General features: G+C 44.1%; 1 protein-coding gene across 29 annotated transcripts in view; it reads right to left on the bottom strand.

Moving 5' to 3' along the window:
- The window catches only part of DAB1 (DAB adaptor protein 1), a 1348091-nt gene that overhangs the window by 55058 nt on the left and 1267083 nt on the right, over window positions 1–25950 (bottom strand). For 24 of the 29 annotated variants that reach the window (XM_044944948.2, XM_044944944.2, XM_044944967.2 and 21 more), the window contains 5 exons: window positions 21165–21296; window positions 20420–20539; window positions 19921–19959; window positions 18287–18352; window positions 10965–11024 (listed from right to left, as the gene is read on the bottom strand). In XM_044944948.2, the coding sequence (XP_044800883.1) occupies window positions 10965–11024; window positions 18287–18352; window positions 19921–19959; window positions 20420–20539; window positions 21165–21296 (417 nt within the window). The remainder of the gene's footprint in view (window positions 1–10964; window positions 11025–18286; window positions 18353–19920; window positions 19960–20419; window positions 20540–21164; window positions 21297–25950) is intronic. The other 5 variants (XM_044944966.2, XM_044944961.2, XM_044944971.2 and 2 more) reach the window with 2 other exon arrangements.

Genomic DNA, 25950 nt, shown 5'->3' with positions numbered 1-25950 from the left:
CCGGGCAACCGCTGACACACCCATTTATCCCCTCTATATTGGCTCCTATGGAAAACAAGTTTTGGGATGGCTTAACATTGACCCATCTACAACCCTGTTTGTACAACCCTTCATGAGAACCTTGATTGTTAACCCTGAGAGAAAGAACCAGGTCATTCAAGGTGGCAACGTGAGTGGGCCCTGATGTGAGTCATGGATTGAAAACAGAGAGGGATATGAAAGGGATTACTATTACCTTTGACAAGAACTTGAAAACAGCAAATGGAAGGGCTGATGAACAAACCCTCTTAGAAGTCAGAGCCATAAAAAAGCATGTCTGTAAATGACAGAGCTATAGGAGAGGAGACAGGGCATTTGGCTCAGATCACCCAGTTATCTGATGTCCCAAAGTTTTCCACCTCAGAGAGAGCTTGTATTTGTCTCACCATCCACATCTGCAAGAATGTCTAGATCTACTCCCGTCATCCACTCAAATGTACACACAGCCGTACACGCTTTCTCTCGTCAGCAGGGTCTCACCCTCAGTCCAGACCGACAGTGGTCCTCACTGGCCTACCCCTCAACGCTTGGCCCTCAGAACCATCCTTGCCCGTCCCTGCTCTGTGCTGAATGACAGTGACCAATCCCAGTAAACCACATTGCTCGGGCTCCCTTGCCATCCATTTCCATTTAAATTTGACCAAGAGGAGGCCGGGATCAGAAGTTGGATGGTGGGAGGGAAGGAAAACTGGGAATTTCTCCCCTGCTCTCCCTGGGCAGTTTTCTTGCAATGGGTGAGTTTCTCCAGGCTTTCTACCAGACAAACCTCTCTACATGGTCTCACCTCCCTCTGGGCAACTCCCTCTGTGGTGCCAGTGCCTGCTGGCAACCCCAACTCCTGGGCTCCGTCAACACCACTGCCTTCCTTTGTCTGTTGAGCTCGAGAGGTAACTCTAGTAGCAACTTCCGACCAAAACTCATCTGGGTTGCCCCATTGTTGCCTATTTGGTTTTCTTAAACATCTTCATCAATAACCTCAGATATGCAGATGACACCACCCTTAGGGAAGGAAGTGAAGAAGAACCAAGGAGCCTCTTGATGAAAGTGAAAGTGGAGAGTGAAAAAGTTGGCTTAAAGCTCAACATTCAGAAAACGAAGATCATGGCATGCAGTCCCATCACTTCATGGCAAATAGATGGATAAACAGTGGTAGATTTTATTTTTCTGGGCTCCAAAATCACTGCAGATGGTGACTGCAGCCATGAAATTAAAAGACGCTTACTCCTTGGAAGAAAAGCTATGACCAACATAGAAAGCATATTAAAAAGCAGAGACATTACTTTGCCAAAAAAGGTCCATCTAGTCAAGGCTATGGTTTTTCCAGTAGTCATGTGTGGTTGTGAGAGTTGGACTATAAAGAAATTTGAGCACTGAAGAATTGATGCTTTTGAACTGTGGTGTTGGAGAAGACTCTTGAGAGACCCTTGGACCACAAGGAGATCCAATCAGTCCATTCTAAAGGAAATCAGACCTGACTGTTCATTGGAAGGACTGATGTTGAAGCTGAAACTCCAATAGTTTGGCCACCTGATGTGAATAGCTCATTCATTTGAAAAGACCGTGATGCTGGAAAAGATTGAAGGTGAGAGAAGGGGATGACAGAGGATGAGATGGTTGGATGGCATCACTGACTCAATGGACTTGAGTTTGAGTAAACTTCGGGAGTTGGTGATGGACAGGGAAGCCTGGCGTGCTGCAGTCCATGGGGTTGCAAAGAGACAGATACGACTGAACTGAACTGAATGGAACACCTTTGTAACTAGTTCCCCATGTTCATGTCTCTTTATTAAACTGCCTGGTATGGACTCTGTGTTCCTGACTCCATCCTGATGTAGATGCACAGATAACTCCATTAGCTATGTAACAACCTCCCCACCTGCTGAGCCACCTGCCATACGTCACAGGAATGCTGAAAAATGCCTCCAATAGTGTCACTCCACCACCTGAAAGTGACAGTGGCCTCCCCCAAATTCCAAGGTTCTCAGTGTCACACTTCAGGCCCTCTCCTTCCCTCTCCTTGGTATCCCTGTCTCCTTTCCCAAGAGGGCATGCAGTGGTCCTGTCATCCCAGACTGTTCATCAGCCCCTGGGACATGTGAGGCTTCTCCACATTTCAGTGCCTTTAAACACTCAATTTCCTCTTCCTGTATAGTGTTCCACCCTTTCTCCAGTCTTTTCAAACTCTATCCCCCAGGTAAAGACGTTACTAAACTCCCTCAGGCAAAGTTTACTGCCCCTCCACAGCCCCCAGGGCCTCTTGTACACAGCCTCTTACAGCCTTGATTGTATTGATTGGGATTACTTTTATAAGTCTATCTTCTTTTTGAGACCATTAACTTTCTTCAGCAGCTGGTCTTATTCATCTTTATACCGCTATGGAATAGAACACCGTATGGCAGGTAGGAGATTCTTAGTAACCATTTGCCAAATGGACGAATGAAAGAACAGGATGGATAGAAAAGAATGAAATGAAATAAAGTGGAATGAAATAGAAATATAATGAAATGAATAGAAGTTGTAAGGGAACTCCAACGAGAGAAGGGTTTTGTAGCAATCAGAGGTCTGGGATTACAAAAGTGAGGAAGGTCTGTCACTGCAGGTATGTGAGCTGAAGCCCAGGAGTCAGGAATGCTTATTTGCACTTATCACAAGTCTTGGAGGATTTTTGCTTTGGTGGGCAGGTTAAACGAGACAGCATCTTTTAATATTCCTATTAAAGATTCTAGAAATTTAGGATTCTATCTCAGGAAAAAGTTTACGTACAGCTAAAAGAAAGTCCACTCAAGAAACATCAGAAGAGGCAAGCTTCTCTTTCTTTTGTGGGAATACAGATTCAGATTCCTTTTTCTCACTTTGAGATGATCTCTCTTGTGACACCTCTGTTCACTGTGTTGTGATCATTATAATTTCTCTGCAATGTGGTGCTTAATCAGGAAGTGAAACTGACAAATGCTCAGACTAGACTTAATCCAATTATGCAACATCTTGATTCAGATTTCAAACTAAAGGAAAAACCAACTGCTAAATTCTGAATGAAAATTTATTTGCCGTGAATGATGGGGACTGGGGGTGCAGGAAACAATTGTCCAAAGAACTCTTGCAATTCTTCCCATGAATGGATTGCCTCTTCCTACATTTGCAGCAGCAAAATGGAAATGAATCCGGGGCAAGGAAAGCCATCCAGAGGCTGACTGCTGGGGGACAGGGGTCTCATAGAAAAACACCAAGGAGTCTGGAGTGTAGGAGGCAGGGCACTAAAACAAGCAGTTTCTGAGTTTCAGAGGTAGGCTGCTTTCATTAAGATTTGTTCTCTGGGATTCAAAAACATCTTTTCAACAGCAGGATGAGGAAAGCAATGGTGCCAGGCAGAGTGAGGGTCTAGAGAAGGAGAGAGGTGTTCACAGTCATACACAGAGCCTCAGGCCTCCTGAGCTCCGAGTGTTTATAGAAACTCAAAAGCAATGAGTAATCAGAGCTGGGAACTGAGTTCCAAGTACTGATTCTGATCAGTTGAGGGTTAGGAGATGGAGGATTTTGCATTTTCTGGAAACCTAATGGCAGCATTACTTTAGTGGAATCATGTGGGTACCTGAGTCAGAACAACACAGGGTTCAAATTCTGGCTTTGTGAGTTTTGTGAACTCTTAAAGCCTCAGGCTCCTTATATGTAAATGACACCTACCTAGCAGGTTTGTGGTTACTGAAGGAGATCAGCCAAGATCAGAGCCTAGGCTGTCTGGGGGAGAGATGCTCAGTGGGGTCTTTCTGCTTTTCCCCAGCTATGTTAGCCCTAGATCCGGTACATATGGCTACTGTCCATAAAAGAAACCGAATGGATCCCTCGACTTCAAATCTGACCGTTGGGATGTTTATCAGTTTCATTCAGCCTGATAAAATGGATACAGGATACAGACTGGTCTACAGCCTTGAAGATACAGACTGGTCTAGAGCCTTGATTTCAAGTTCTATAGGAGGAAATTAAGGAGGAACAGATTTCTAAGCACCTACTCTGGGCCAATGCTTGCTCAGTGAGGTGATCTGATTACACTACTTGGTTAACTTCTTATTCAGAGCACTAACTTCACTGGGCAAGGCCACGACTTATTGATGGGCATTTCAGAGTAGACCTCTGAAGACAGGATTCTAATAATGAAGCCAGATGATAATAATGAAGACAGGGAGGGGGTATATGGTTTGGCAGCTGAGCTATTTGGGCGCAAGATGATGAGATAAGTGTTAATACATGAGGGCAAACAGAATGCCAGAGGAGATAAGAGAATTTGAAGTCTAGGCCTGTAGTCACCTTTACAACATGAGGATTTCTTATAGAACCACTATGTGCTGCCTGAACACTCCTAGGGCCGGAGAACTCACTACTTTGAGAGGCTGTCATTTCTGAAAATCAGCTCAGATGGTCCTCAATTTCTTTCTTATATTGAGAGCAGTTTTGACCTCTCTTGTCATTAAACATGGGCCATTCTCTTAATCAGGTCAAAGTGTTGGTCGCTCAATTGTGTGCAACGTTTTGTGACCCCCACAGACTGTAGCCTGCCAGGCTCCTCTGTCCATGGGATTCTCCAGTAAAGAATACTGGAGTGGGTAGCCATTCCCTTCTCCAGGGGATCTTCCCAACCCAGGGATTCAACCTGGGTCTCCCACATTCCAGGCAGAGTTTTTACTGTCTGAGCCACCTGGGAAGACCCTCTCTTAATCATAGAACAGCACATAAAATCAGTAGAAGTAACAAATATATACCATCCTTCAATTTTTACTTCCCCAGCATCTCATAAAAGTGACCCCTGAGCATCACAGAAATGTTTCATGTTGATGTGTGAGTCTCATGAAAGCCCTGAAGTGTTACTAGCAGATGGTGATCCTTTCCACTTTGCAGCCCAAAAAATGGAGTCTCAGAAAGTCAAAGTGACTGACAAAGGGAAGAGAGAATCTCAAGGAGGTCTTATCATTCCTTTCAATTTCTGAATCCATGTTACACCAAAATGAAATTAATATTGAGACCAAAGCATCCATTTGACAACCTATGTCCTTCCTATTTACCACTATGCCAAACTTCCCAGAATTTCTTTTGAAGGCCAAAAAAAGTTCAGCTAGTAATCACTGACTTGTTATTACTAATAATTAGAAAGTCTTTTATATCTAATACAACTACATAAAAAGCTTTTAAACTGGGCAATTATAAGGTGAAGGATAAAAGATCTTATTCAGTTGTAAGAATATTATATGAGAGGGTTAAGCATAGGGGAGAAGAAGAATGTGGAGTATTTCCTGTCGTTGAAACCATTGACCTTCACAGAAAAATCTCAACCAAGTTCAGCGCTGTGAGGCATAAAAGGATCTGGAATGGGCCCTTTAGCAGCCTGTGAATGCCTGCTGTGAAACTAGACCATGTCCAAAGGCTAACAGAGTGCAAAAGGCACTAAATAATGTGGACACTTTCCTCTCCATTTAGGAATGTACATTTTTGACATCCTCAAAGAGGCCAGGGGATTTGTCTAAAGAACATGACAGCATCATCAGCTGGCAGAAAGGGAGACTGCCTGCCTTGCCCACCTCTTGGAGAAGGAAACTGATGAGAAACTCATGAGAAATTAACCAGGTCTGAGTGTTGCTACTTAGAGGCAGTCTGGACTCAGGAACCAGGACCCCAGTGATTTGCCCAGAGGTGCTTCCATGTCTCTTTTGCCCGTTCAAATCCTCTCATCCTTCAGGGCTTTGCCCAAGTTGTACCTTCTTTCCTGAAACCTTCCTAACTCTCTAGCCAACTAACATTTCCTGGCAGCAAGCATTTATGCCACCAGGTTTCAGAGACCTTGACACAGAAACAGACCCACCTGTTCAAGATACAGAGGAGATCAGACTCTGTGCAAAGCTTCTGACTTCCTTGACCAGGAAGGGATGGAATGTATATTTCTAGGAGTGAGTGGGATTAATCCTTATCTGGGCTCAGATTCCCAGGAGATGATGGAGGGAAGCAAAGCATGACCTCAAGAACAAATCTGCTGGAAGAAGGCGATATTATAGGTGCAAAGTAAAATAAGCAAACAAAAGCATCCTAATGTGTTATTTACGAGAGCAGAACAGGAAAAGGGCCAGTACAGCTGACCATCCTAAGTTTATGGGACAAGGAGGATGTTCAACTAGGACAGGGATGAGCGAATGTGAAAGTGGAAGTGTTAGTCACTCACTCTTTGCAACTCCATGGACTGTAGACCATCAGGCTCCTCTGTCCACGGGATTTTCTTCCAGATCCAGGGATTGAACCCTAGACTCCCTCATTTCAGGCAGATTCTTTACCATCTGAGCCACCAGGGAAGGTGAATATGAGAGAGTAAAACAGAATTGGCTTTCTGTCTGAACCTGCATACATGTATGCATGCTAAGTCACTTCAGTCCTGTCCAACTTTGTGACCCTGTGGACTGCCAGGTTCTTCTGTCCATGGGATTCTCTAGGCAAAAATAACTAGAGTGGTTGCTATGCCCTTCTCCAGGGGATCTTCCTAACCCACGGACTGAACCAGCATCTCTTATATCTCCTGCACTGGCAGGCAGGTTCTTTACGACTAGTGCCACCTGGGAACAATGTAACGACGAACATAGTGAATTCCGACTTCTGCTGCCCTAAACCTCTGAAATCCCCAATACGTCAAATTTGCCACTTTCTGAGCATCTCTCTGACCATGAAAGAGTGATGATGAGCCACAAACTGAGGCTTTAGAATAGAGGTTCTAGAGCTGAGACCAAGGGATCTCGTTGGCTTCAAGGCCTACAAAAACCTACATGTGGACATGTGTTTCTTTCTGGGGAACGAGTCTATAAGCAAAATTTCAAGAACAGAAATCCCAAGAAAAGTTTCTTTATGGATAGTGATGATTAAAAGTAATTCTTGTCCTCAAGGAGCTCACAGAAAAGAAAGGGAAACAAATAGCATAATAACAGTTCACAGCTATTGAATCCTCACTGTGTACCAAGTCCTGTGCTCATTCACATATTTAAGCTCATTTAGTCTCTAGCCATCTATGGGGTCACACAGAGTCGGACATGACTGAAGCAGCTGCTAAGTCGCTTCAGTCATGTCCGACTCTGTGCGACCCCATAGACAGCAGCCCACCAGGCTCCTCTGTCCATGGGATTCTCCAGGCAAGAACACTGGAGTGGGTTGCCATTTCCTTCTCCAATGCATGAAAGTGAAAAGTGAAAGTGAAGTCGCTCAGTCCTGTCTGACTCTTCGCGACCCCATGGACTGCAGCCTACCAGGCTCCTCCGTCCATGGGATTTTCCAGGCAAGAGTACTGGAGTGGGGTGAGCAGCAGCAGCAGTCTCTAGCAAAAACTCTAAGGTAAGTGCTATCATTAACCCGAAAGCCAGGCTTTTAAAAGGAACCCAAGGTCCAATGGCTCAGTGGATACATTAAGAGAAAATAATCCTTTATGATCATCACAAAGAGAAGGACAGAGGTATCCCAGAGAGGCTGACTACTCTGGGGCAAGGAAGGCTTCCTGGTGGAGGTGGGCTGTCACTTAGAATACTTGGCAATCCTTAGCCCTGTGAGAACTGTTGGCTGGTGCATTGCTTGTTTCAGCAACAAGTAGAAATGTTTTCATTTAATCTACTCCATGTCCTCTATTAAAGGTTTTACCTAAATCTTTAATCTGTCAAACAAAGCTACAAGACAGACACTACTTTCTTTGTACAGATGATGACACTGAGGCTTAGAGATGCAAAAAGCTACGCAAGGACCCTTAATAGGTGGTCAGGATGAGAGCCATACCCAGATTTGACTCTGAAGATCAGGTGGTTGTATATTTCTGGCCTGGTTGGTGGTTTTCCTCAATGACAGCACCAAGCTGAGTCCTTTATTAGGACTCTGTGCAGATCTGTCCCAAGGAAGAAGAAACCAGGCGGTCCCCAGACTAACAGACCACTGGGCAGTCTCCCTTCTTGTGGAAAACTTGTAGGATCCCCCAGATTCCCTTGGAAGATGCCTGGTTGTCCTTGGTTCGTGTTTCTGGGTAAGGAGCAGGTGGTGGAGGTGTGAACAGCGACAGTATGGCAGGGATTCTCAGAGCATAGATATATCCTGGGAAAAGGCACTTGGCAGAGAGGAGGGGCTTTGGGGGAAAGCCTGGGGCAAGGGAAGATGTCAGAGCAAGGGGGACACAGGATACATAAGACATCTCCGGGAGGTTTAGGCAAGTGGGAACAACTTTCCAATACACAGACTATTTTATCCTCAAAATCACCTTGCAACCTAGTATCAGTAATTTCTTTTGGAAGATGAGAACACTGTGCCTCAGAGGCAAGGAGACCTATCACAAGCCTTACAGGCAGTAACGATACACAGGAGTTGAGATTCCAGGTGCATCCATCTGCCTCTAACTTGAGACTATGCTTTGCACTTTCTCCTTCTCTCAGATTTTTAGAAATACTGAGATAGTTCATGGAAAAGCCATTATCACCATCAGATGCTTCTGAGAGTCTGTGGTAATAATAGGTTGGAAGCCACTGTGGGGCATTCAGGCAGCCCCGACATTCTCTAAGCAAAACCTTAGCATACGTCCTCAATGACTATTTGGAATCAGAGAAACAGGAAATTCTCATTAAAAAAATAGCAAGAATTTTCATAAATCCCTTCTACAAGGAAAAAGCATTCATATATCTATTAACTATCCCTACAGTAGCCGTGTTGTATCTGTCTGCGACGAACCAAGCCCTGGGCTTGCTTCTGGTAACACAAGGACCCCAGGAAGCTCCCAGAAGCTCCTGAGGAAGAAGGATTCCAACACTGTGTGGTCTACTCCTGGAGGAATGACAGGTGTGGAGGCGCAAATGCAGGGGCAACGTGCTGACACTGTTGGGAGAATCAAGAAAGACTCCCCAAAACACAAGGCAGGATGTTGGGGGAGGGCTGCAGGGAGGGTGGGGAGGGTATGACTGCTTGGGGAAGCTGAGGAGTCCAGTGGAGCTGGACCAGGATGAGGCAGGCCAAAGATACAGCAGAGGCTGGGACCCGAGTGCCGTGTATGTCAGGTTGAGAGTCTGGATTTTCTTTTTCTTTTTTTGGAGCTACTAAGCATGGAGTTGGTGTGGCCAGGCTGGTTAATAAATTCACAAAACCAAAGGCAGCAAATGGAGCATGTTTCCTCACATATCTAAGCCTGTTAGGGGCAAGTAAGGCAATTTAGGCACAAATTGAATTGGAGGGAGCTGTGCGATGGGGGCTGGACCAAATTGAAACACGAAGAGCAGACCGGTGTCTTGGTGACAAGCAGGCTTGATTAAATGCAAAGGCCTCTGAGAGAAAAACTGCTTTTTCCGAACGGCCCTACACTGCATGCCTTCTACTGTTTCTACACTTGGTGTTTTTAAAGCGGCTGGTACTCAGATATGTCTTCTTACTAAAACTAACATGCATTGAATTTTGGAAGCCATCTTTAGGTGGGATAGGATGGTTTCAAGATACTGGAAGAGTGGGTAGAGAAATGGAAATAAGTCAGAAAGAAAGTTCACTAGGAAAAAGGGGAGTGGAGCCAGGGGAGGGTAAGAAGGGACCAGAAAGACTCCTGATTGGAGGAGTCCAGAAACTCAGGTTTGGAAAGGGTATCAAAGGCTTGCCCCTCTGGCCATTCAATATCTGAATCCCCGCCCCTCCCCCACCTTCATCCCATCATCCTTCCGACAGGTGGTCTTCAAGGCTCTGCTTGTACAGCTTACTCTCTGAGGTGCCAGAGTTCCACCCTTGAGCAGTTCTGACCATCAGGAGACCACCCTTAGTTGGAGTTAGAAATGACTTTCTTGTAGGGCCACCCCCGTCTCAGTTCCAAGAGTTGGCAGATACAGAACAGTATAAACCCTCTTCCATTTCACGGTCCTAGGGATGCCCACCTCCATAGTCACGGTTTCATTTCTCCAGGCCAAAGGTTTTCAGGTCCTTCTGCTACTTGTTCACCAAATTGGGTTTCAAACCCCATTATTAATCTTATCTTGAAACATACAGGGCTGTCTCTATGTCTCTCATGGTGTGGGGTCCAGAACTGATAACGGTGTTCCAGATAAGGTCATTTAGCTTCACAACAGCTCTGTTAGGACCACAGCTGGGTTCCTGAGGGTCAGTATGACTTCAAAACTGGTGCTCCTCCCACCCATGGTTGAATGAAGTCAGCAGAGACTAAACACCCCAGTTCTTTTTACACAAGCTGAGACAAAGCCACAGGTCCCCCAACTCAAAGCCTTCACTGGCTCCTCAGGGCTGCCTGGGTTAGGCAGAGGGCGCCGTCTGAGTGCAACTGAAGGTCTCAAACATGGTTCTGAGCCCAGCAGTGACACACGACTGAGCATTTTCCTTTGTATCTCAGACTTCCAGGAGTCCCCCTGGCAGATGGGGTCCAGGTGCAGCGGGCCCCCAGGTTCTCTGCAAGCCTACAACACATGGCCTTTTCTATAGCGTGCTGATCACTGACTGGACCCTTAACACACTCCAAAGACTCTGGCCAGCCCTTGTTCTGTCTCTCTGAAGCTTCTTGACCACTTTCAAATTGAGTGGACAGCTCTCTTCCCAGAACCAAGAACTGCCCCTGCTTGACCAGGCATCATGGAGTCTTTGGCTGGAGACTTTTTCCATAAAATACCCGAGACTCTGAATCCCTTAGACATAGAAGAGTTTTCATGATTCAGCAGATTTCCACTCAGGGAGCCAGACCTTCATGCAGACTCAGCCCCATCATTTCCACCTCTAACCCCCTTCCCCTCACCCACTGAGGAGTTCCCAGCATGCTGTCTCCAGCAAAGCCATATAGGTGGTGATTCGTATCCAAAAGAGCAGATTGTGGACTCCCTTCCTTGGATTGCAGACCAAGCCTCGGTATAAAGCCAGGTTGTGGGGACCCAGCAGAAGAGAGGAGATGTACTTACACTTACAGGTTGACTTTTTGGCACATCATAAACACCTTCCTTCTTTTGGCTGGTGGGAACCTACGAAAAAATCAAATTCAACACAGTCAAAACACTCTGGTACTCTGCTTTTGAAGAACAAAGCAACCAGGCTTTCCTTCCACTGGCTAAGTGTGTGTGCACTCAGCCCCGGAGGCCCGAGGGGCCAACTTCCAGCAGAAGAAGGAGCTGCTGGTAGCATGAAAGCGTCAGGCCAGGCTCCTCCTCTCAGGCAAGCTGGAGGAGGAGAGGGGGTGTGAATCATTCTACAGAGGTCTGCAGGATGTCTCTGCCACCGGACTCCTCATAGTACCACAGCAGAGGAAGCTAAAGGCAGAGACTTCAGAGATCATGTGGTGAAAAAAATAATCATCTCACCAAAGACAAAAGTGATGCCAGGGAGGTGCTAGGAGGTGCCTAAAGTTGTTACAAACAGTGTGCAGCTGAGCTTGAAGTACTACTCCATGCTGATTTGAGATCCAGGTTATTTAAAATTCAACAAATATCCAGGTCCTAAAACAAAATACAGCTTCTGTTGGGATCACTCACATACTATCTGATAATCACCAAAGGTTTTTCTTTAAGAAAAGGGTCTATCCATGGCAGGAAAAGCATGTGACTAGAATCGAAAAACTCTCCAATGGTTTTCTAACACTTCTCTGTAACTTTTCTCCCTCTCTTCTCTTCCTTATCCATCTGGCCCTCCTGGGCCATGTGTAAACTGTCAAGCCCTAAGCAAGTCACTTAGCTCCTCTGGGCCTCGCTGAAATGGGAACTTCAGCTCTGCTTCTTGCTTAGGTTATACATCAAAGACAAAAGAGAGTAAATAATAAAAGTCTATTCGGCACCATCATACTGTCAAGTGTTAGAACGGTAACGTCTTTTGCCATTAATACATTATGTAAATATGTACCCAAATACATATGAATAACAATGGACTTGTGGAATACTTTTCAAGTGAGTCTATCAGGGGCCTTGCTCTAAAACATTCCAGTTTCTGACACTAGTTCATCCTCAGCGACTAGCAAAGCTTAACTCAAACCCTCCATGGAGGGATCAGCCAGTAGTGGTTTTCTGTCCGATAACTGGTCTCTTTTTGATCAGACAAAGTGAAAGTGAAAGTGAAGTCGCTCAGTCATGTCTGACTCTTTGTGACCCTGTGGACTGTAGCCCACCAGGCTCCTTTGTCCACGGGATTCTCCAGGCAAGAATACTGGAGTGGGTTGCCATTTCCTTCTCCAGGGGATCTTCCCAACCCAGGGATCGAACCCGGGTCTCCCGCATTGCAGGCAGATGCTTTAACCGCTGAGCTACCAGGGAAGCCCCTTAAAAACAGGCATGGCACATAAGAGCCAGTAGTCCTTCAGCAGGTGTCTGCTACGTAAGTATATCATTGAGGATTGTGCAGAATAGTTAAGAAAAATTATCTTTTAAGCTTGGACCAGCTTAGAGAAGAATTTGAGCTTATTCCTGGAGTCCCTTTGCCATTTTCACTCTCACCTTAAAATCTATACTAACGCTGAGAAGTTGGTATTAAAATCTCCACTTTAAGTAGTAGAGAGTGAGGCTCAGAGATGTTAGGGAAATTTGCCTAAAGTTTCATAGCTAGGAAGTGATCAGAGTCAAAGGTATCTCATTCTGGCTATGGAACAAGACATTTATCACTAATGGTATGAGCTAACACTGCCAGAGCATTTTCTATGTGCCAGGCATTATTCTAAACATTTATGTTCACATACATCCTCATTTAATCTCTGTGAGTGGGAAGCCAGAAGCATCGGCCTTTATGGTCTGCCTTGAACTACTGCATCATACAGACAGCTGCGGCTCCCCCCTGTTCCCACCATTCGCACAGTAGATTTGGGTGCTTCTTGTCCTCTGACATTCATTCTATACTCCTGGAAGCTCGTGCACATCCTTGCAAAACAACAGGACTCTGAGTGAGCATGGCTGTGCAGAAGATGCACTTTCAGTTACTCCTGCAAACTTTAGTTTGCAGGCAGCCCATGAAGAATGTAATTTCTTTGCTCCTGATAAGTAAGCTCCCTCCAAAAGGAACCCTCTAAGAATGCCTACAGAGTCCTTGTTAACAAGGGCCAATAAATTACAAGCCCTCACTTTTATTTTTACTAGCAGCTCACCCTTGCCTGAGCGAAATGAACAGTGTTTTTCTGTTCCCTGCAATTCACTGCTCACTATGGGCACTTAGTAAGTTGAACCGCAGCTGACTCTCAATTATGCCTGCAAATGGAGGAGAAGGAATAGGATGGAGAAACCCAAACTGTGCATAATTGAGAAAGCTTTTCTGCTTGGCTGTCCCATGGGTGAGATATCAACCTGCCTGTTTGTCTTTTAGGAATTACTTCAGCTAAGACATCATGTTGGGAGCGCCACCAGAGTACTGGTGGAGCATTCCTCTGTACTCATAACATCCCATGCATTCTTTCATTAAGAAATAAAAGTTACCAAGAACCTATTAAGTGTCTGCACACTGTGCTTTCCTTAGGACAATGTGGTGAACAAGATGAACGTGGCCCCTCACTTGTCAGCGCTCCTTGTCTCGCTGGGGGAGACGGAAAAGTCATCAGGCTACTGAAGGAGGGTGTAAAAGGAGCTTTATCTTACAAAGGAGTTGTCAAACCACACTGCAGCTTCCTGTTCACTCTGAATTCTGACTGATTCATAAGCCTGCTGAGGGCTCAGTAGATATTTTATTACCTTTGTTTCCCCATTTGTAAATAACGGTTAAACAAGAAACTTCTAAGCATCACACATTTACCACATATGTGCTAAGGACAGAAAAACCAGCAGAAACCCTAAAAGGATGAAGGCCAGACAGTGCCTGGGTCTTGGCTCTCATCTTCCCCTAACTGGTATGTCCCATCTGTGGACCATTTCAGTAATATGATGTTGTATAGACTGATAACTAACTGTCCTGGACAAAAAGGAGGTGGAAGGTCTGGTTGCTAATCCTGGCTCTGCCACTGGCTGTATGACCCTGGAGAAGTCACGGTTCTCTGAACCTGTTTCCTTATCTGGTTGTGCATCCCGATGCACCCAGCACAGGCTGGTGCTCCATATGTAACTATTTATTGAACGAATAAATGAAATTACTCTAAAAACTATACATTAAGGACCATCCACACAGAAGACACTTTCAGTGCAGTGATATATTAATAGTGTGGAGGGGCAGGTTGACGGCTGGGTGACATAGGATTAGAGACATGTCGTTTTAAAATAACAATGTGTAACAAATCTTGGGTAATTAAAAATGATTTTCGAATGAACAAACTTGGAGAATGTGCCCTTGGCAAGCTGCGATCTCACTGATGCTGGAAGCTTGCTTAAGTCTGAAGGAACACTAGGTTTTAAAATCAGAGGCTCTGGCCTTGAGCCCATCACTTAAGTATGAAGGACTTAAATTTCTTACATTTAAAATGGTAGTTATTACAACTGTTCTCATCTCACTAAGTTGTTGGAAGGGTCAGAATTAAGTGATGGGTAAAAACGCTTTGTACTGTGGGGTTCTGTGTTGTTGTAAAAGAGACAACTAATAATTTTTTCTGAGGCATGCAAATAGAAAGACAATTATTATTAATCCAGTTTGGAAAATGAGACTACTGATCCTCAAAGAGAGGTGACATTTACTCAAAGAGTCTCTCCCTTCCTTTCTGTTGGAGTTATAAATAGCAAAGTCAAGTGAGGCTGCTGCTTTCCACTGGGCTCTCTGACAAGATAAGGTGAGCAAGTCATGTTCTACCTCACTTAATACATCATCATAAGACGTCTCAAGCAGCATCTGATATTGATGGCATTAGGAAGTGAAAGGAACTAACATTTACACAAAACCTACTGTGTACCAAGTGCTGTCCTGGTTGCTTTACATATTCATACCACTTCTAGAAGCAGAGACTATAGTATCTATATTCTGTAGCCCAGGAAATTGAGACACAAAAGTTAGGTACTTCACTTGAGGTCGCAAAACAGTTAAAACCTTAGGCCCTCATTCCAGAAAACAGAGGATAAATAAAATAAAATAAAATCTGAGACTACCTTGACCAAGCTTAAGTATAAGAAACAATGAAGTCTACTCAGGAAGAATAAATATGGGACACTTGTAGGCCCTAAAAAATGTTAAAAGCACAGCCTATCTTCAGGCCCAAGAGCTTATTTCTTGTTAAGCAAAATGAGGCCCAGTGGACTGGCAAGACAAGAGAGAAAGATGACCAGAGGCCCTTCCAACAGAGAGCAATAAAACAGTCATTCCCTTAAATGGTACTTCCTATTAATTATGGACAGAGGGGAAGATCCTGGATGTCAGAACTGTTAACAGAAGGGTGACTTTTAAATACTGACTTGAAACCTATATAGAATCTACTTGTAAAACTTATCATCAAGGATATTCTGAACTGAAAAGAGCCCTTGGATTTATTTATTTATGTACAGAAGTCAGTGAGTGGGAGGTTCTACCTCTTGCTAGCTCTGTAAGCCTGGGTGACATACGTTATGTCTGTGACACTCTCTTTCCTCATCTGTAAAGTGGGAATTATGACTCGAGCCATTTGGGGTAGCTATGAGACATAAGAAGATACTGTATGTAAGCCCCCATTCACAGAGACCTTGTTTGAGAAATGTTACCAAAACTATATACACATACATACACACACGCATGCACAGCACTTCCAAGTCTTGTTGCTCTGTAAAGCAAGGTAGCACGCTTCTCTAACAGTCCTGTGCTGAGGCACTAGTTGCAAAGAACAGAAAAGGGCCATGCCCACGAGAAACTTCCATCTTATTTGCACATTTGATAGATAAGTAAACCGAGGCCTAGAGAAGGAAAGGGATTGACAAGGTGGCTTAATGGCTGTGGATGCAGTGTGTGATCTGGGATGAATCCTCTTCTTTACAGTCTCCTCGTGATCTTGTTTCATTCTCATGCCTACATGTGATTTAGGGAGAACTTATTCTTCTACTTTATCACTGGGGAAACTGAGTCTCAGAGAGGGCAAGTGCATTGCTCACTACCCCTTAACCAAAGGTAGTTGGTGACAGAGTCAGAAATATATCCCAGTTCCCTGCTTGCCAAAGTCAGTCCTTCCTAGTACACTAGACGGCCGCCCAGAGACCCTCACAGGGCACAAAAGAAGCCCTGCCAACTACAGATAAGTCTAAATTCAAGAACTTCTTATATTGGAAAAATCTAATTTTATTTTAAAAGGTTCTCTCTCTTCATCAGATGACTGGTTAGTGGTTCCTCTGGCGTCACACTGTAACTGAGCAGGACCCTATGGGGCCTTCCCAGAACAGGCTCCTGCCTCATATCTTCTGGAAGTACCTAGATAATAGGATCTGATGCATATTTCCTGAGCTGTTCTGCAGATGCTAAAACTGCCAACAAATTGAAGAAATTAACTACTTGATGCCCATGAGCATGTAGCGCCCAGACCTACTGATGCCTAAGGAACAATACTGTGACACCATCCTGTTACCAATGATTAACCAGAGAGTTGCACACAAGCTGATCACAGACCCTGCAACTCCCTTCCCTCACTTGACCTTTAAAATGCTTTCCTGAGGGGAGTTCAGGTGTTTTGAGTACTAGCAGCCCTGGGCTCCTTGCTTGGCACCCTGCAATAAACTCTGCTCTTTCCTTCACCACAAGCTGGTGTCAGTAGATTTGTCTGTGGACCCAAGTTTGGTTCAGAAACAAGACTGAGACACGGCAATGTTGGACTTTAAAATTTGACACTGAGGACAGATATGCAACTTTTCTGTCTTCTACCAAGACAGAAACTTGGTAAGCGATGATTTTAGACAACTTTTCAAAGAGCAAGCTTGCACTTGAACCCAGATGGAACCTGTGGATAGAAATAGATCATTACCCCCTGCTGCTAAGTCGCTTCAGTCATGTCCGACTCTGTGTGACCCCATGGACTGCAGCCTACCAGGCTTCTCTGTCCATGGGATTCTCCAGGCAAGAACACTGGAGTGGGTTGCCATTTCCTTCTCCAAGGGCTGGTTAAATTGAGGTGCTGGTAGAACTAACATACTTAAGTCATTTAGACTTCTGTGCATTTGATGAAAACTGAAAATATGTTTTACTTTTATTACACAAGTAATGCATGCCCAAGGCAGAATAACAGACCACACAACTGAGTAAATTAAGAAAATTAAAATCACTTATTTAAATACATTAAAATTTTTCCTGCTTCCATAATGTTTATATTTCAAATTAGGGCTAAAATTCTAATTAATGAAAAACTGGAGGTCATCACATTCGTTTGATGTGTGGCTGTGCTGTAATTACACAGATTCTTTGGTGGAAAAACACAGGGGAAGTAGTGTGGGTTTGGTCCCAACTCTTAACAGCTGTACAGCCTTGAGGAAGCTACTCAACCTCTCAGAGCCTCAGTCTCCCCTTGAAAAAGTGGGATTAAAATACCTACTTTACAGCGTATTTAGGAGAATTAACGAGTTTAAAAGTGTACAGCAGACTTGCTGTTGCCAAGGGAGGGGGGTGGGGGGTAAGGATAGGGAGTTTGGGATTAACAGATGCAAACTGTTATCTGCAAAATGGATAAACAGCAAGGTCCTACTGTGTAACACACAAGGAGCTATGTTCCATATCCTGTGATAAACCATCATAGAAAAGTATGAGAAAGAAGGCATATACGTGTATAAATGAATCATCGTGCTGTATAGCAGAAATTAACACAACATTGTAAATCAATTATACTTTGGTAAAATAAATTAAAAAAAAAACATGTGTTTAGGCTTCACATAAGCAGACATTTTTAAGAATATTAATTTACCTTCCCTTCAGAAGGGGTAAAACCTTTAGCTCAACTTTCTTTCATTCAGTTAATATTCCCAGTGTTGTCTCCAAACAGCATTTTTTAATTTGGCCTTCATTTTCAGCGATGCAGTTGACTTTTTAAAGAAATTCAACAGCACATTCTTTTGAGAAATGAAGGACCCTCATATTCTGAACAACAACCCTCCAAAGAATTAATGTAGTAAAATGGAATGTTTGATTTCTGTGGCAACTGAAAATAGTTAAGATCCATTAAAAATTAAAATATTCTACCCAGTTGGCCATTAAACATGTCAATGAATAAGCGTGAAAACTACTGGTAAACGGCAGGGAACTCGGAGCCAATTCACACAGAGGTATTTTAACAAGCCCAGAATGACCAACAGAGCAAGGTGGAGGCTGGGAGTGAGAAGAGAGCCCCTGGTGGCTCAGCCCCTTCTGTGCGTTCACTGGTGGCCGTGCGAAGGAAGGAGAGGAAAGTGATTTATACCTGATAAATGTTTTCTTCCGTTTCGGGATCACGGATTGGCTCGTGTCCAGCCTCAAACACAATGTACTATGACAGCAGCAGCCAGAGAGGAAAAGTTAAGGGGAAAATGAAAGAGGAAAAAAAAAAAGCATTTGGAATTCAGGATACAAATTGTAGTAAGCATTAAAGACACAGGCACAAGAGAAAACACCCTGAAGAGACATTACTGACATTCCACGTGGCCTGGCACATTCCTGCCTCTTCTAAGGAAAATTGCCATGGTCCGATGGTCAGCCTTTTAGTCAGGACTGCGTAGACGCTGCAGACCTTTCTGGAGATATAACCCCTTCCTTCAGTGGCACTGATCTCAGCAGTATCTGCCTGTGCGGAAACTGCTGTGTGGGGATGATGTCTCCTGGGACCCCAACTTTGCCAACTCTGGGTTTCAGCAGTCTCTCCCCTTTGCTCCCTAAGGCCCACGGTCCTAAGCCAATCCTGATGCGCTCAGAAGCCGCAAACGCCTTCATCTCATACATATCACATTACTTTACATTCTCAGTTTTAAATACTGAAGTCAAATTTTCCATATACACGTTTCAGACTCTAAAAGACTGGGCCATTTCAAGAAGGACTATGTTCTTCACTCTCCGAGCCCATGAGCCAGGGGCTGAGCTCATACTGTAGACGAATCCACACCCCTGGTATTCTAAAGCAAAGCCTGACATCAAAGGCACCTTTGACTTTTATTTACATCCATGTTAGATACTTCTCTTTCAAATTATTCAGATTCTATTAATTTCTTATCCATATTATTTTCTTTTCATCATAGCAGTGGCAGCTTTCGTGTTAAAGTATTCATTCTGTGAAACTACAGAATGCATGTGTGACACACATATATAGAACCCATGTGTGTCCCAGTTAGAAATGTACATTTCAGATTGTCTTTATGTACCATAAGTCAAATGTTTGGCTGCTCTCTCTCCTTGGGAATAAGCACAGAGTGGGAGAGGCCTCCTCTCTCATCTGCATCTGTTAAAACAGCATATACTTAAACCCAAGAGAAGCCATCTCTACCCACACTTAGGCTGCAACCTTGAAGAAAGTGCAGAGAAAGCTACCGGCAGGCACGTCTGTGGGATCTCCTGTTCCCTCACTCACAAAAGCCCCTCTGGCATGAACCAGGGAGTCAGGGGGGCAGCCTGGACAATCAGGGGCCAGAGAGACTTCTCCTCACAGTCCTTTCCCCAGCTCACAAACCATCCTTTGGATGTGTGTTCAAATGTTGCCAAAATGTCAGTCCCCATCCCTGGTTCTTAACTCACTGAAGCCACCTCATTATTCAGTCTCTCTAATGAACTCAGAATATTCAAGGGACTCTTGCAAACATTCAGCTCTGGGATCAATCTTATACAGATTGCTGAGAAGGCTGAAGCAGGGGCAAGAAGGGAGAAGCCTATTTCTAAATCCCATGCTACTGATGCCGGCCAAACTTCTGTTAGTTTTTATGGAAATTTGCTCCTGGAGGGCTTGGCAGGCCTCATCCTCAGAAATAATCTTGGTCCTTCTCCAGGCTCTGCAGCCAGTGGAGACAAAATGCCTATACCACAGGCCCAGGCCTTTCCTGACCCTCAACCCCGACTAGTTTCCAAAATTACCTGGTATACAGGATCTTCAACGTCCTCTTCCAGAATTGTCTACAGCAGAGTGAGGGAAGGGAGGATGAAAAGCAGAGGATATAAAGCGAGAGATGTGAGACTGTACTCAGAAATTACAGGGCAGTGAAGAAACCAGCTCTGGGTAGGAGAGGCTGGTGGGTCATTAAGGCAGAAAACTGGCAGAAAAAACAATGAAAACTCTTGTAGCCGCCCCACCCTGACTGTTAACAAGAAGCAAATGCAATTGACTTTCTTTAGATCTCCTCCCCTGAAATCTTCCCCAGTTTTAAGACTTCACTTTCTCTCATATGTCTAGAATCTCAGAGAATAGGGATCATTTCTAATGGCATGCTTTCGGTGCCTGTAATTTACACAGGAACCTTTCATCTTTGTTTATTTCTATTTGGCAGCAGGAGGAGAAGCCTTGACTGTCAGTTTTCATATCTGTTTATTTTAAGCCCCTGCTGGCTCCAGTACCAGGATAAATTCACAGGTATACCTGATACACAGCTTGTTCGCACTGCTTATCCTTTTGTGCCTTTTTTTCCAATTCTTCTCTTTGCTTCAATTCATAAATAAGTTGAAAGAGATCTCTCAAGTCCAGAATAACAGGTTCAGCCTGGAGTAAAAGGTGGTAAAGCACATGAATAAGAGGATGGTTACTGAGCTGCAGCGACCAATTTTTGTTTTTGCTGGCTACAACCCGCAGCCCTTCCTTTTTCTATTAAACTGAAAGCATTCCATCTTTAATTAATTCTACCTTGTTATATTGGTTTAGCAAATTGCATCTAGGCTAAAGTTCATTTCTTCAACTAATTATATTTGCAAATTCATAATAATCATAAGCATAAAAGGCACTGCTTTTATTTATTAGTAATTTTGAATACAATAAAATTAGGGTAGGCCTTATGCAAAACAGCTATTTGTTTTCTCTTATTTTCTTTTTAAATGAGGCTAGCAACACAAGGAAACTTATTTGTATAGTGTGCCTCCATCCAGCTTAATCAGAAAAGAAAATAATTAGTCATTACGAAATACCCATTAGAAAAAGCAACACCACCACAACTGCATGGGCATGAGCCTGTTTCTTTGCTCTGAGGCTGTTTATCTTTTCTAGATGGGAAGCTGAGTGTCAGCATCGCTGAGTCACATGTCATAATGGGCCCCCGAAGACTAATGGTGTGACTGTGTTATCCCAGAAAAGGTACAAGGAAAAGCATCCTCCTTGGAAGGGGGCTACTCACCGCCTGGGCTGTTTTTATGGCCACAAATCTGTGATTCCCTTCCTTCCCGCAAACGTATCCGAAGGCCCGGTGATCTGTGATGTCCTTTGCGATGTAGGAAATTTCGTGAACAGCATGATGATGCTGAAGGGCCTGTGAGAGACAAAAAGAAGAGCCTATTTCAGGGGACTTTCCCTCCGAGCTGTTGATCAATAAGAGATGTGTTTCCGCTACGTGTGAACAAGCCCAGAGGGCTTTGGAAAAGCTGTTTGGTCCAGATGGAAGGAAAAAAAGAGCTGTGCCTGCCCTTGAGAAATGGAGGCTTCCTTCCATGGTCTTGATGCTGTGACCAGAGAGATAAACAGGACTGTTCAGATGCTGAGTGAGCGTCTGTGATGATGGCTCTGTCTTCTGCTTGCCGGGCCCAGTCAGCCTCACTCAGCGGTATAGGCTCCTTCTACATCTTTCCGCATGACACAGCCCAGTCTAAGCTCTGCACTGGTACCTAGTACACTCACATACCCAGGGCCTCTGCTTGTCCTGCTGGACGGTGTACATGGTACCATGACCAGGGGCGCCCTCTGCATTCAGAGAACCACAGATGTGCATGGTTATGACAATTTTCCAACAGGTGGCAGTGATAAGACTGACTTGAGGACCAAACACCCGTCTTCGTTTTGTCCCAGGCCACCAATTGGGTTAGACCCACACCTCTGAGGTTTTCCGTGTGTTGGTCCCCTTGTCTGCAAGACCTGTTCTTTTACCCACCTCCCTGAATTCTATTCCTCTTGAAAAGCCTATTTGAAATCACACCACCTTGTGAAATCCCCTGAACAAGGCTTGCCCTTTCTTTCCCTGCAGAGGAGATTCCTCCCTCTTCTGTGTTTCCCAGAACTTCAGTCTAGCCATACTGGAACTCCCAAAGGATTCCTCACACACAGATCCCTGGGCTCCTGCTTTCATAGACCTTCCTTCTCTGATACATTTTCCTAATCCTGGTCTTCCCTACCTGACCCTGTCTTCATCCTTGTCATCCTAGTACCGAGTGCTGTGCCTGACCCATAGTTGTTGAACTAAATTGGGACTGCTGATCAGTAATTCAAACATCATTTGAAACTGACCTTCCTGCCCTTGTTAACTAAACTTCAACAAGCAATATCCACCATCCTGTTAAGCGATGGTGATCTTTATGGTCATTTTTCTAGATTAAATGTACCTAAAATAATCCTCATAAAACAGTACTCTGTAAAGGTTTATATATGTATCCAGGCATTATATGGAGAAGGCGATGGCACCCCACTCCAGTACTCTTGCCTGGAAAATCCCATGGACAGAGGAGCCTGGTGGGCTGCAGTCCATGGGGTTGCTGAGGGTCTGACATGACTGAGCGACTTCACTTTCATTTTTCACTTTCATGCATTGGAGAAGGAAATGGCAACCCACTCCAGTGATCTTGCCTGGAGAATCCCGGGGACGGGGGAGCCTGGTGGGCTGCCATATGTGGGGTCGCACAGAGTCGGACACGGCTACAGCGACTTAGCAGCAGCAGCAGGCATTAAATGATGTGTTTCAAGTCCTTACAAAGGACCTTTTCATTATACTGGGTGCTAAGAAGCTTGAATTCTAGCCACTATATGTGAACACAAGGCACTCACTGTATCTCTCTGGATCTCTGTTTATTCCTCTATTAAAGGAGAACTTTGAACCAGATCAGTGGCTCTTAACCCAAAGTCCTGGATCTACAGGGATCATTAAAAATAATGAAAAGAGGTCCCAGGCAATTTTCAACATTTCAAAAAGCTAAACAGAAATTTATAATTATTCCTAATAAGATGACTTCTTTTACTGTGCACACAAATAAAAATGCTGAGTTTATTTAGAATTATATCTGGTTACTGTTGTACCCCTTAGCTCACCTTGGAGCAGATCCTCTTTGGCAATTAGTGATGGATTCAAATAATCCAAATCGGAAAGTAAATGAGTATAAATGCATTTTACTGAACAAAGCCTCCTATGTTACTGAATCTGAAGGGAAGGAGAAATTTAACACGAGGAGAATTTGGTTATGAAAATATTGAGAACCACTGAAGTAGACTTTTTCCCAGGTCTCCTTCCATCTTCCCAGATCCTTTAGTCGTCTAGATCTCACATCACACAGCCAGCCTCTCAGGACAGTGGCGCCTGCCTCTTATGATGACCATTACTTAGTTCTGGATTGCTGGCCCTGACCTTCAAAAATGTCCATTCCCGGCCTGTTGCCATCTTTTCAGGCTTCTGACCTTAGCAGAAGAATTTGCTTCATTTCTGCAGCAGAATTTGCTGCTGCAGCTTTACCTTCCAGAGGCCAGCCATTCGCTCACCTCTTTCTCACTCTTAAGATGCTCCCTGTGCGTTTCATGCCTTTCTACGTTGCCCAGTGTCAACTAGATATGATGCATGGTGGGTGGTATCACTCCTTGGTCACCCTAGCCCCTTAAGTGGCCATAAGACAACTTTATAATTTTAGTGGATTTTGACACAAAGTTGGGGAAGAAGCAAGTGTTTATTAGTAAAATGACCAGGATCCCATTTGTTCCTGCTTTCTTAAGAGGGCATATTTATCTAGCAGGGGAAAACTGCTCAGAGAGCAGTAGCTTTTCCATGGTGTTAATGATGTAAAATTGATGAGATTTATATTCACGAAACAAGGCGGTATTGATTTAGAGGCTTTTGTGAGCTTGAATGGGATACAGCAGAGAAAAGTGAGAGACAAAGGCAACCTCCTTCTCTTTCTTTCCTGCAAGTATTTCTTTCTCTGCATAATACAGTGAATGTTATCCACGTATCCTATTAAATCAAAGTTTGACGACAGCACTTTATTGATTGCCGAGTGGAATATTGCTCTAAAATTAAACTGCGATTAGAAGTCTTCCTGGTGGAATTAGATTCGGAGATGATTGTGCAATGGTAAAATATCACCTACTATGCAAGACAGCAGATGGAGATGTTTTAATTTATCTGTGAATCCTCATTAAGTGTTTTAAAGTCAAAACATTTTTAATGCCTGATGATACCTAATATTTCCTCACAAAGTGTAGCTGTGTGTGCGCATGAAGGGCTTAAAAATATTGTAACATTATCTTTTCCCATAGTTAATTTTATGATGTGTTAAAAAGGATTGCTCTGAAATTGGCTCAATCATTTGGAAACAAACAGTCAGATAGGGATTATGTCTCTACTTTCTGCAACCTTAACCATGCAAACGTCATAAAGATCCTTGGAAATACAAACATATTAGAATCCTTCTAATCCCACATTATCACATTCATCTTGTCAACTCAGAGGACATTGCAAATACTTGCTCTGTGAGCCTCCAAATTGCTCCATGTCTTCAAGCAGGTTTTATCAGCACAAATCAAAGGCAGGTGGAGCCAGAGGAAATGTAAACATCACATAGTTTAACTGTGAGTTCATTCATGAAAGGACTGAGGGCCAGAAGGTGTCTGGCTGGACCAATACTTAATCCAGGCCCCACTCTCCCTACTCATAATGGAAAAGCATTGAATAAAGGAAACAAGGTCATTTAGAATCAAGGTCTCCTTTCCTTAGATTCTTGGCTCCCTAGATCAACAACAAAACCATGATCCCTGATAAGCTAGGATGAGGAAGGGAAACTAAGGAAGGAGGTCAAACTGAGGATGTTCTGGATTCCAGCAGATTACTAAGGTCAGAAAGGGTCACCAGTCAGAAGGTCTGGGGTCAAGGCCAGCTATTAGGATCTCAAAGAAAAAGGTCAAGACCACCTGGTCTGGAGGGGCACTTTCAGAGGCTTGCCACCTGCAGTATCTGCTGAGCAGCCAAGGCCAGAAAGGGGAGGTGAAGTCCTTGGTAACAGAAAAAACAAAAGACCATTTCATCCCAAGAGTGTTTCTGTGGGGAGTTTTAAGGCATCATGTGTTGTTCTGGAGATGCAGAGAATACTAGGCCAGAGGGAGAGAGTGGAAGAAAGAAAGGTTCTGGTTGCCCTTCTTCCACCCTTCCTTTGGAAAAGAGTTTTTGTCTTGGAAAAACATAATCTAGGTATTAGTGACTTAGTCACGTCCAACTCTTTGCAACCTCATGGACTGTAGCCTTCCAGGCTCCTCTGTCCATGGGATTCTCCAGGCAAGAATACTGGAGTGGGTAGCCATTTTCTTTCTCCAGGGGATCTTCCCGACCCAGGTATCAAAAAGGGTCTCCTGCATTGCAGGCAGATTCTTTACCATCTGAGCCACCAGGGAAGCCCAATCTAGGTATTAAAGCACTGCCGAAAAATCAAAGCAGATAATTTGGTTTTAAAAAGAGAGTCTTCCAGAACACCCAATTTTTCTGCTACCGCTTCATTTACTCCTCCTATTCTGAACCCTCTCATTGTGGATGAAATTGTTGCTACAGAACTCCAAGGACAATTCAGAGATCAGCCTTGCCAACCCAGTCCGACTTTCCTCCCAGGAGTAAAAATAATCTGAAGGGGTCATCATCCCCCTTTGGGTTCTGGACTTTCCCACCTCTGTGTGATTATGTAAGTTGTTTTCTCTGCTGACTGCCTCTTCTTACCCTAACCATGCTTCATCAACTCTACCTAACTATAGTATACCTATGCTTCAAGGCCTAGCTCCAACATCACGCTCATCTAAGGACCTTCCTCAACTCCCCTATTCCCTGTAATAATAATTCCCAACTCTAGAATTCATTGGGTTGTACTTTTTTCCTTCTATCTGGGATGCTCCAACCTTAGTTTTGTTACACATTTGTCCATACACATAGTTATTCACACTGTATAACTGTA

This window comes from Bubalus bubalis, chromosome 6, assembly GCF_019923935.1.
Source record: "Bubalus bubalis isolate 160015118507 breed Murrah chromosome 6, NDDB_SH_1, whole genome shotgun sequence".
NCBI lineage: Eukaryota > Metazoa > Chordata > Mammalia > Artiodactyla > Bovidae > Bubalus > Bubalus bubalis.
Note: the sequence above shows the minus strand (reverse complement) of the source record. Positions and strands in the feature narration are given on the sequence as shown.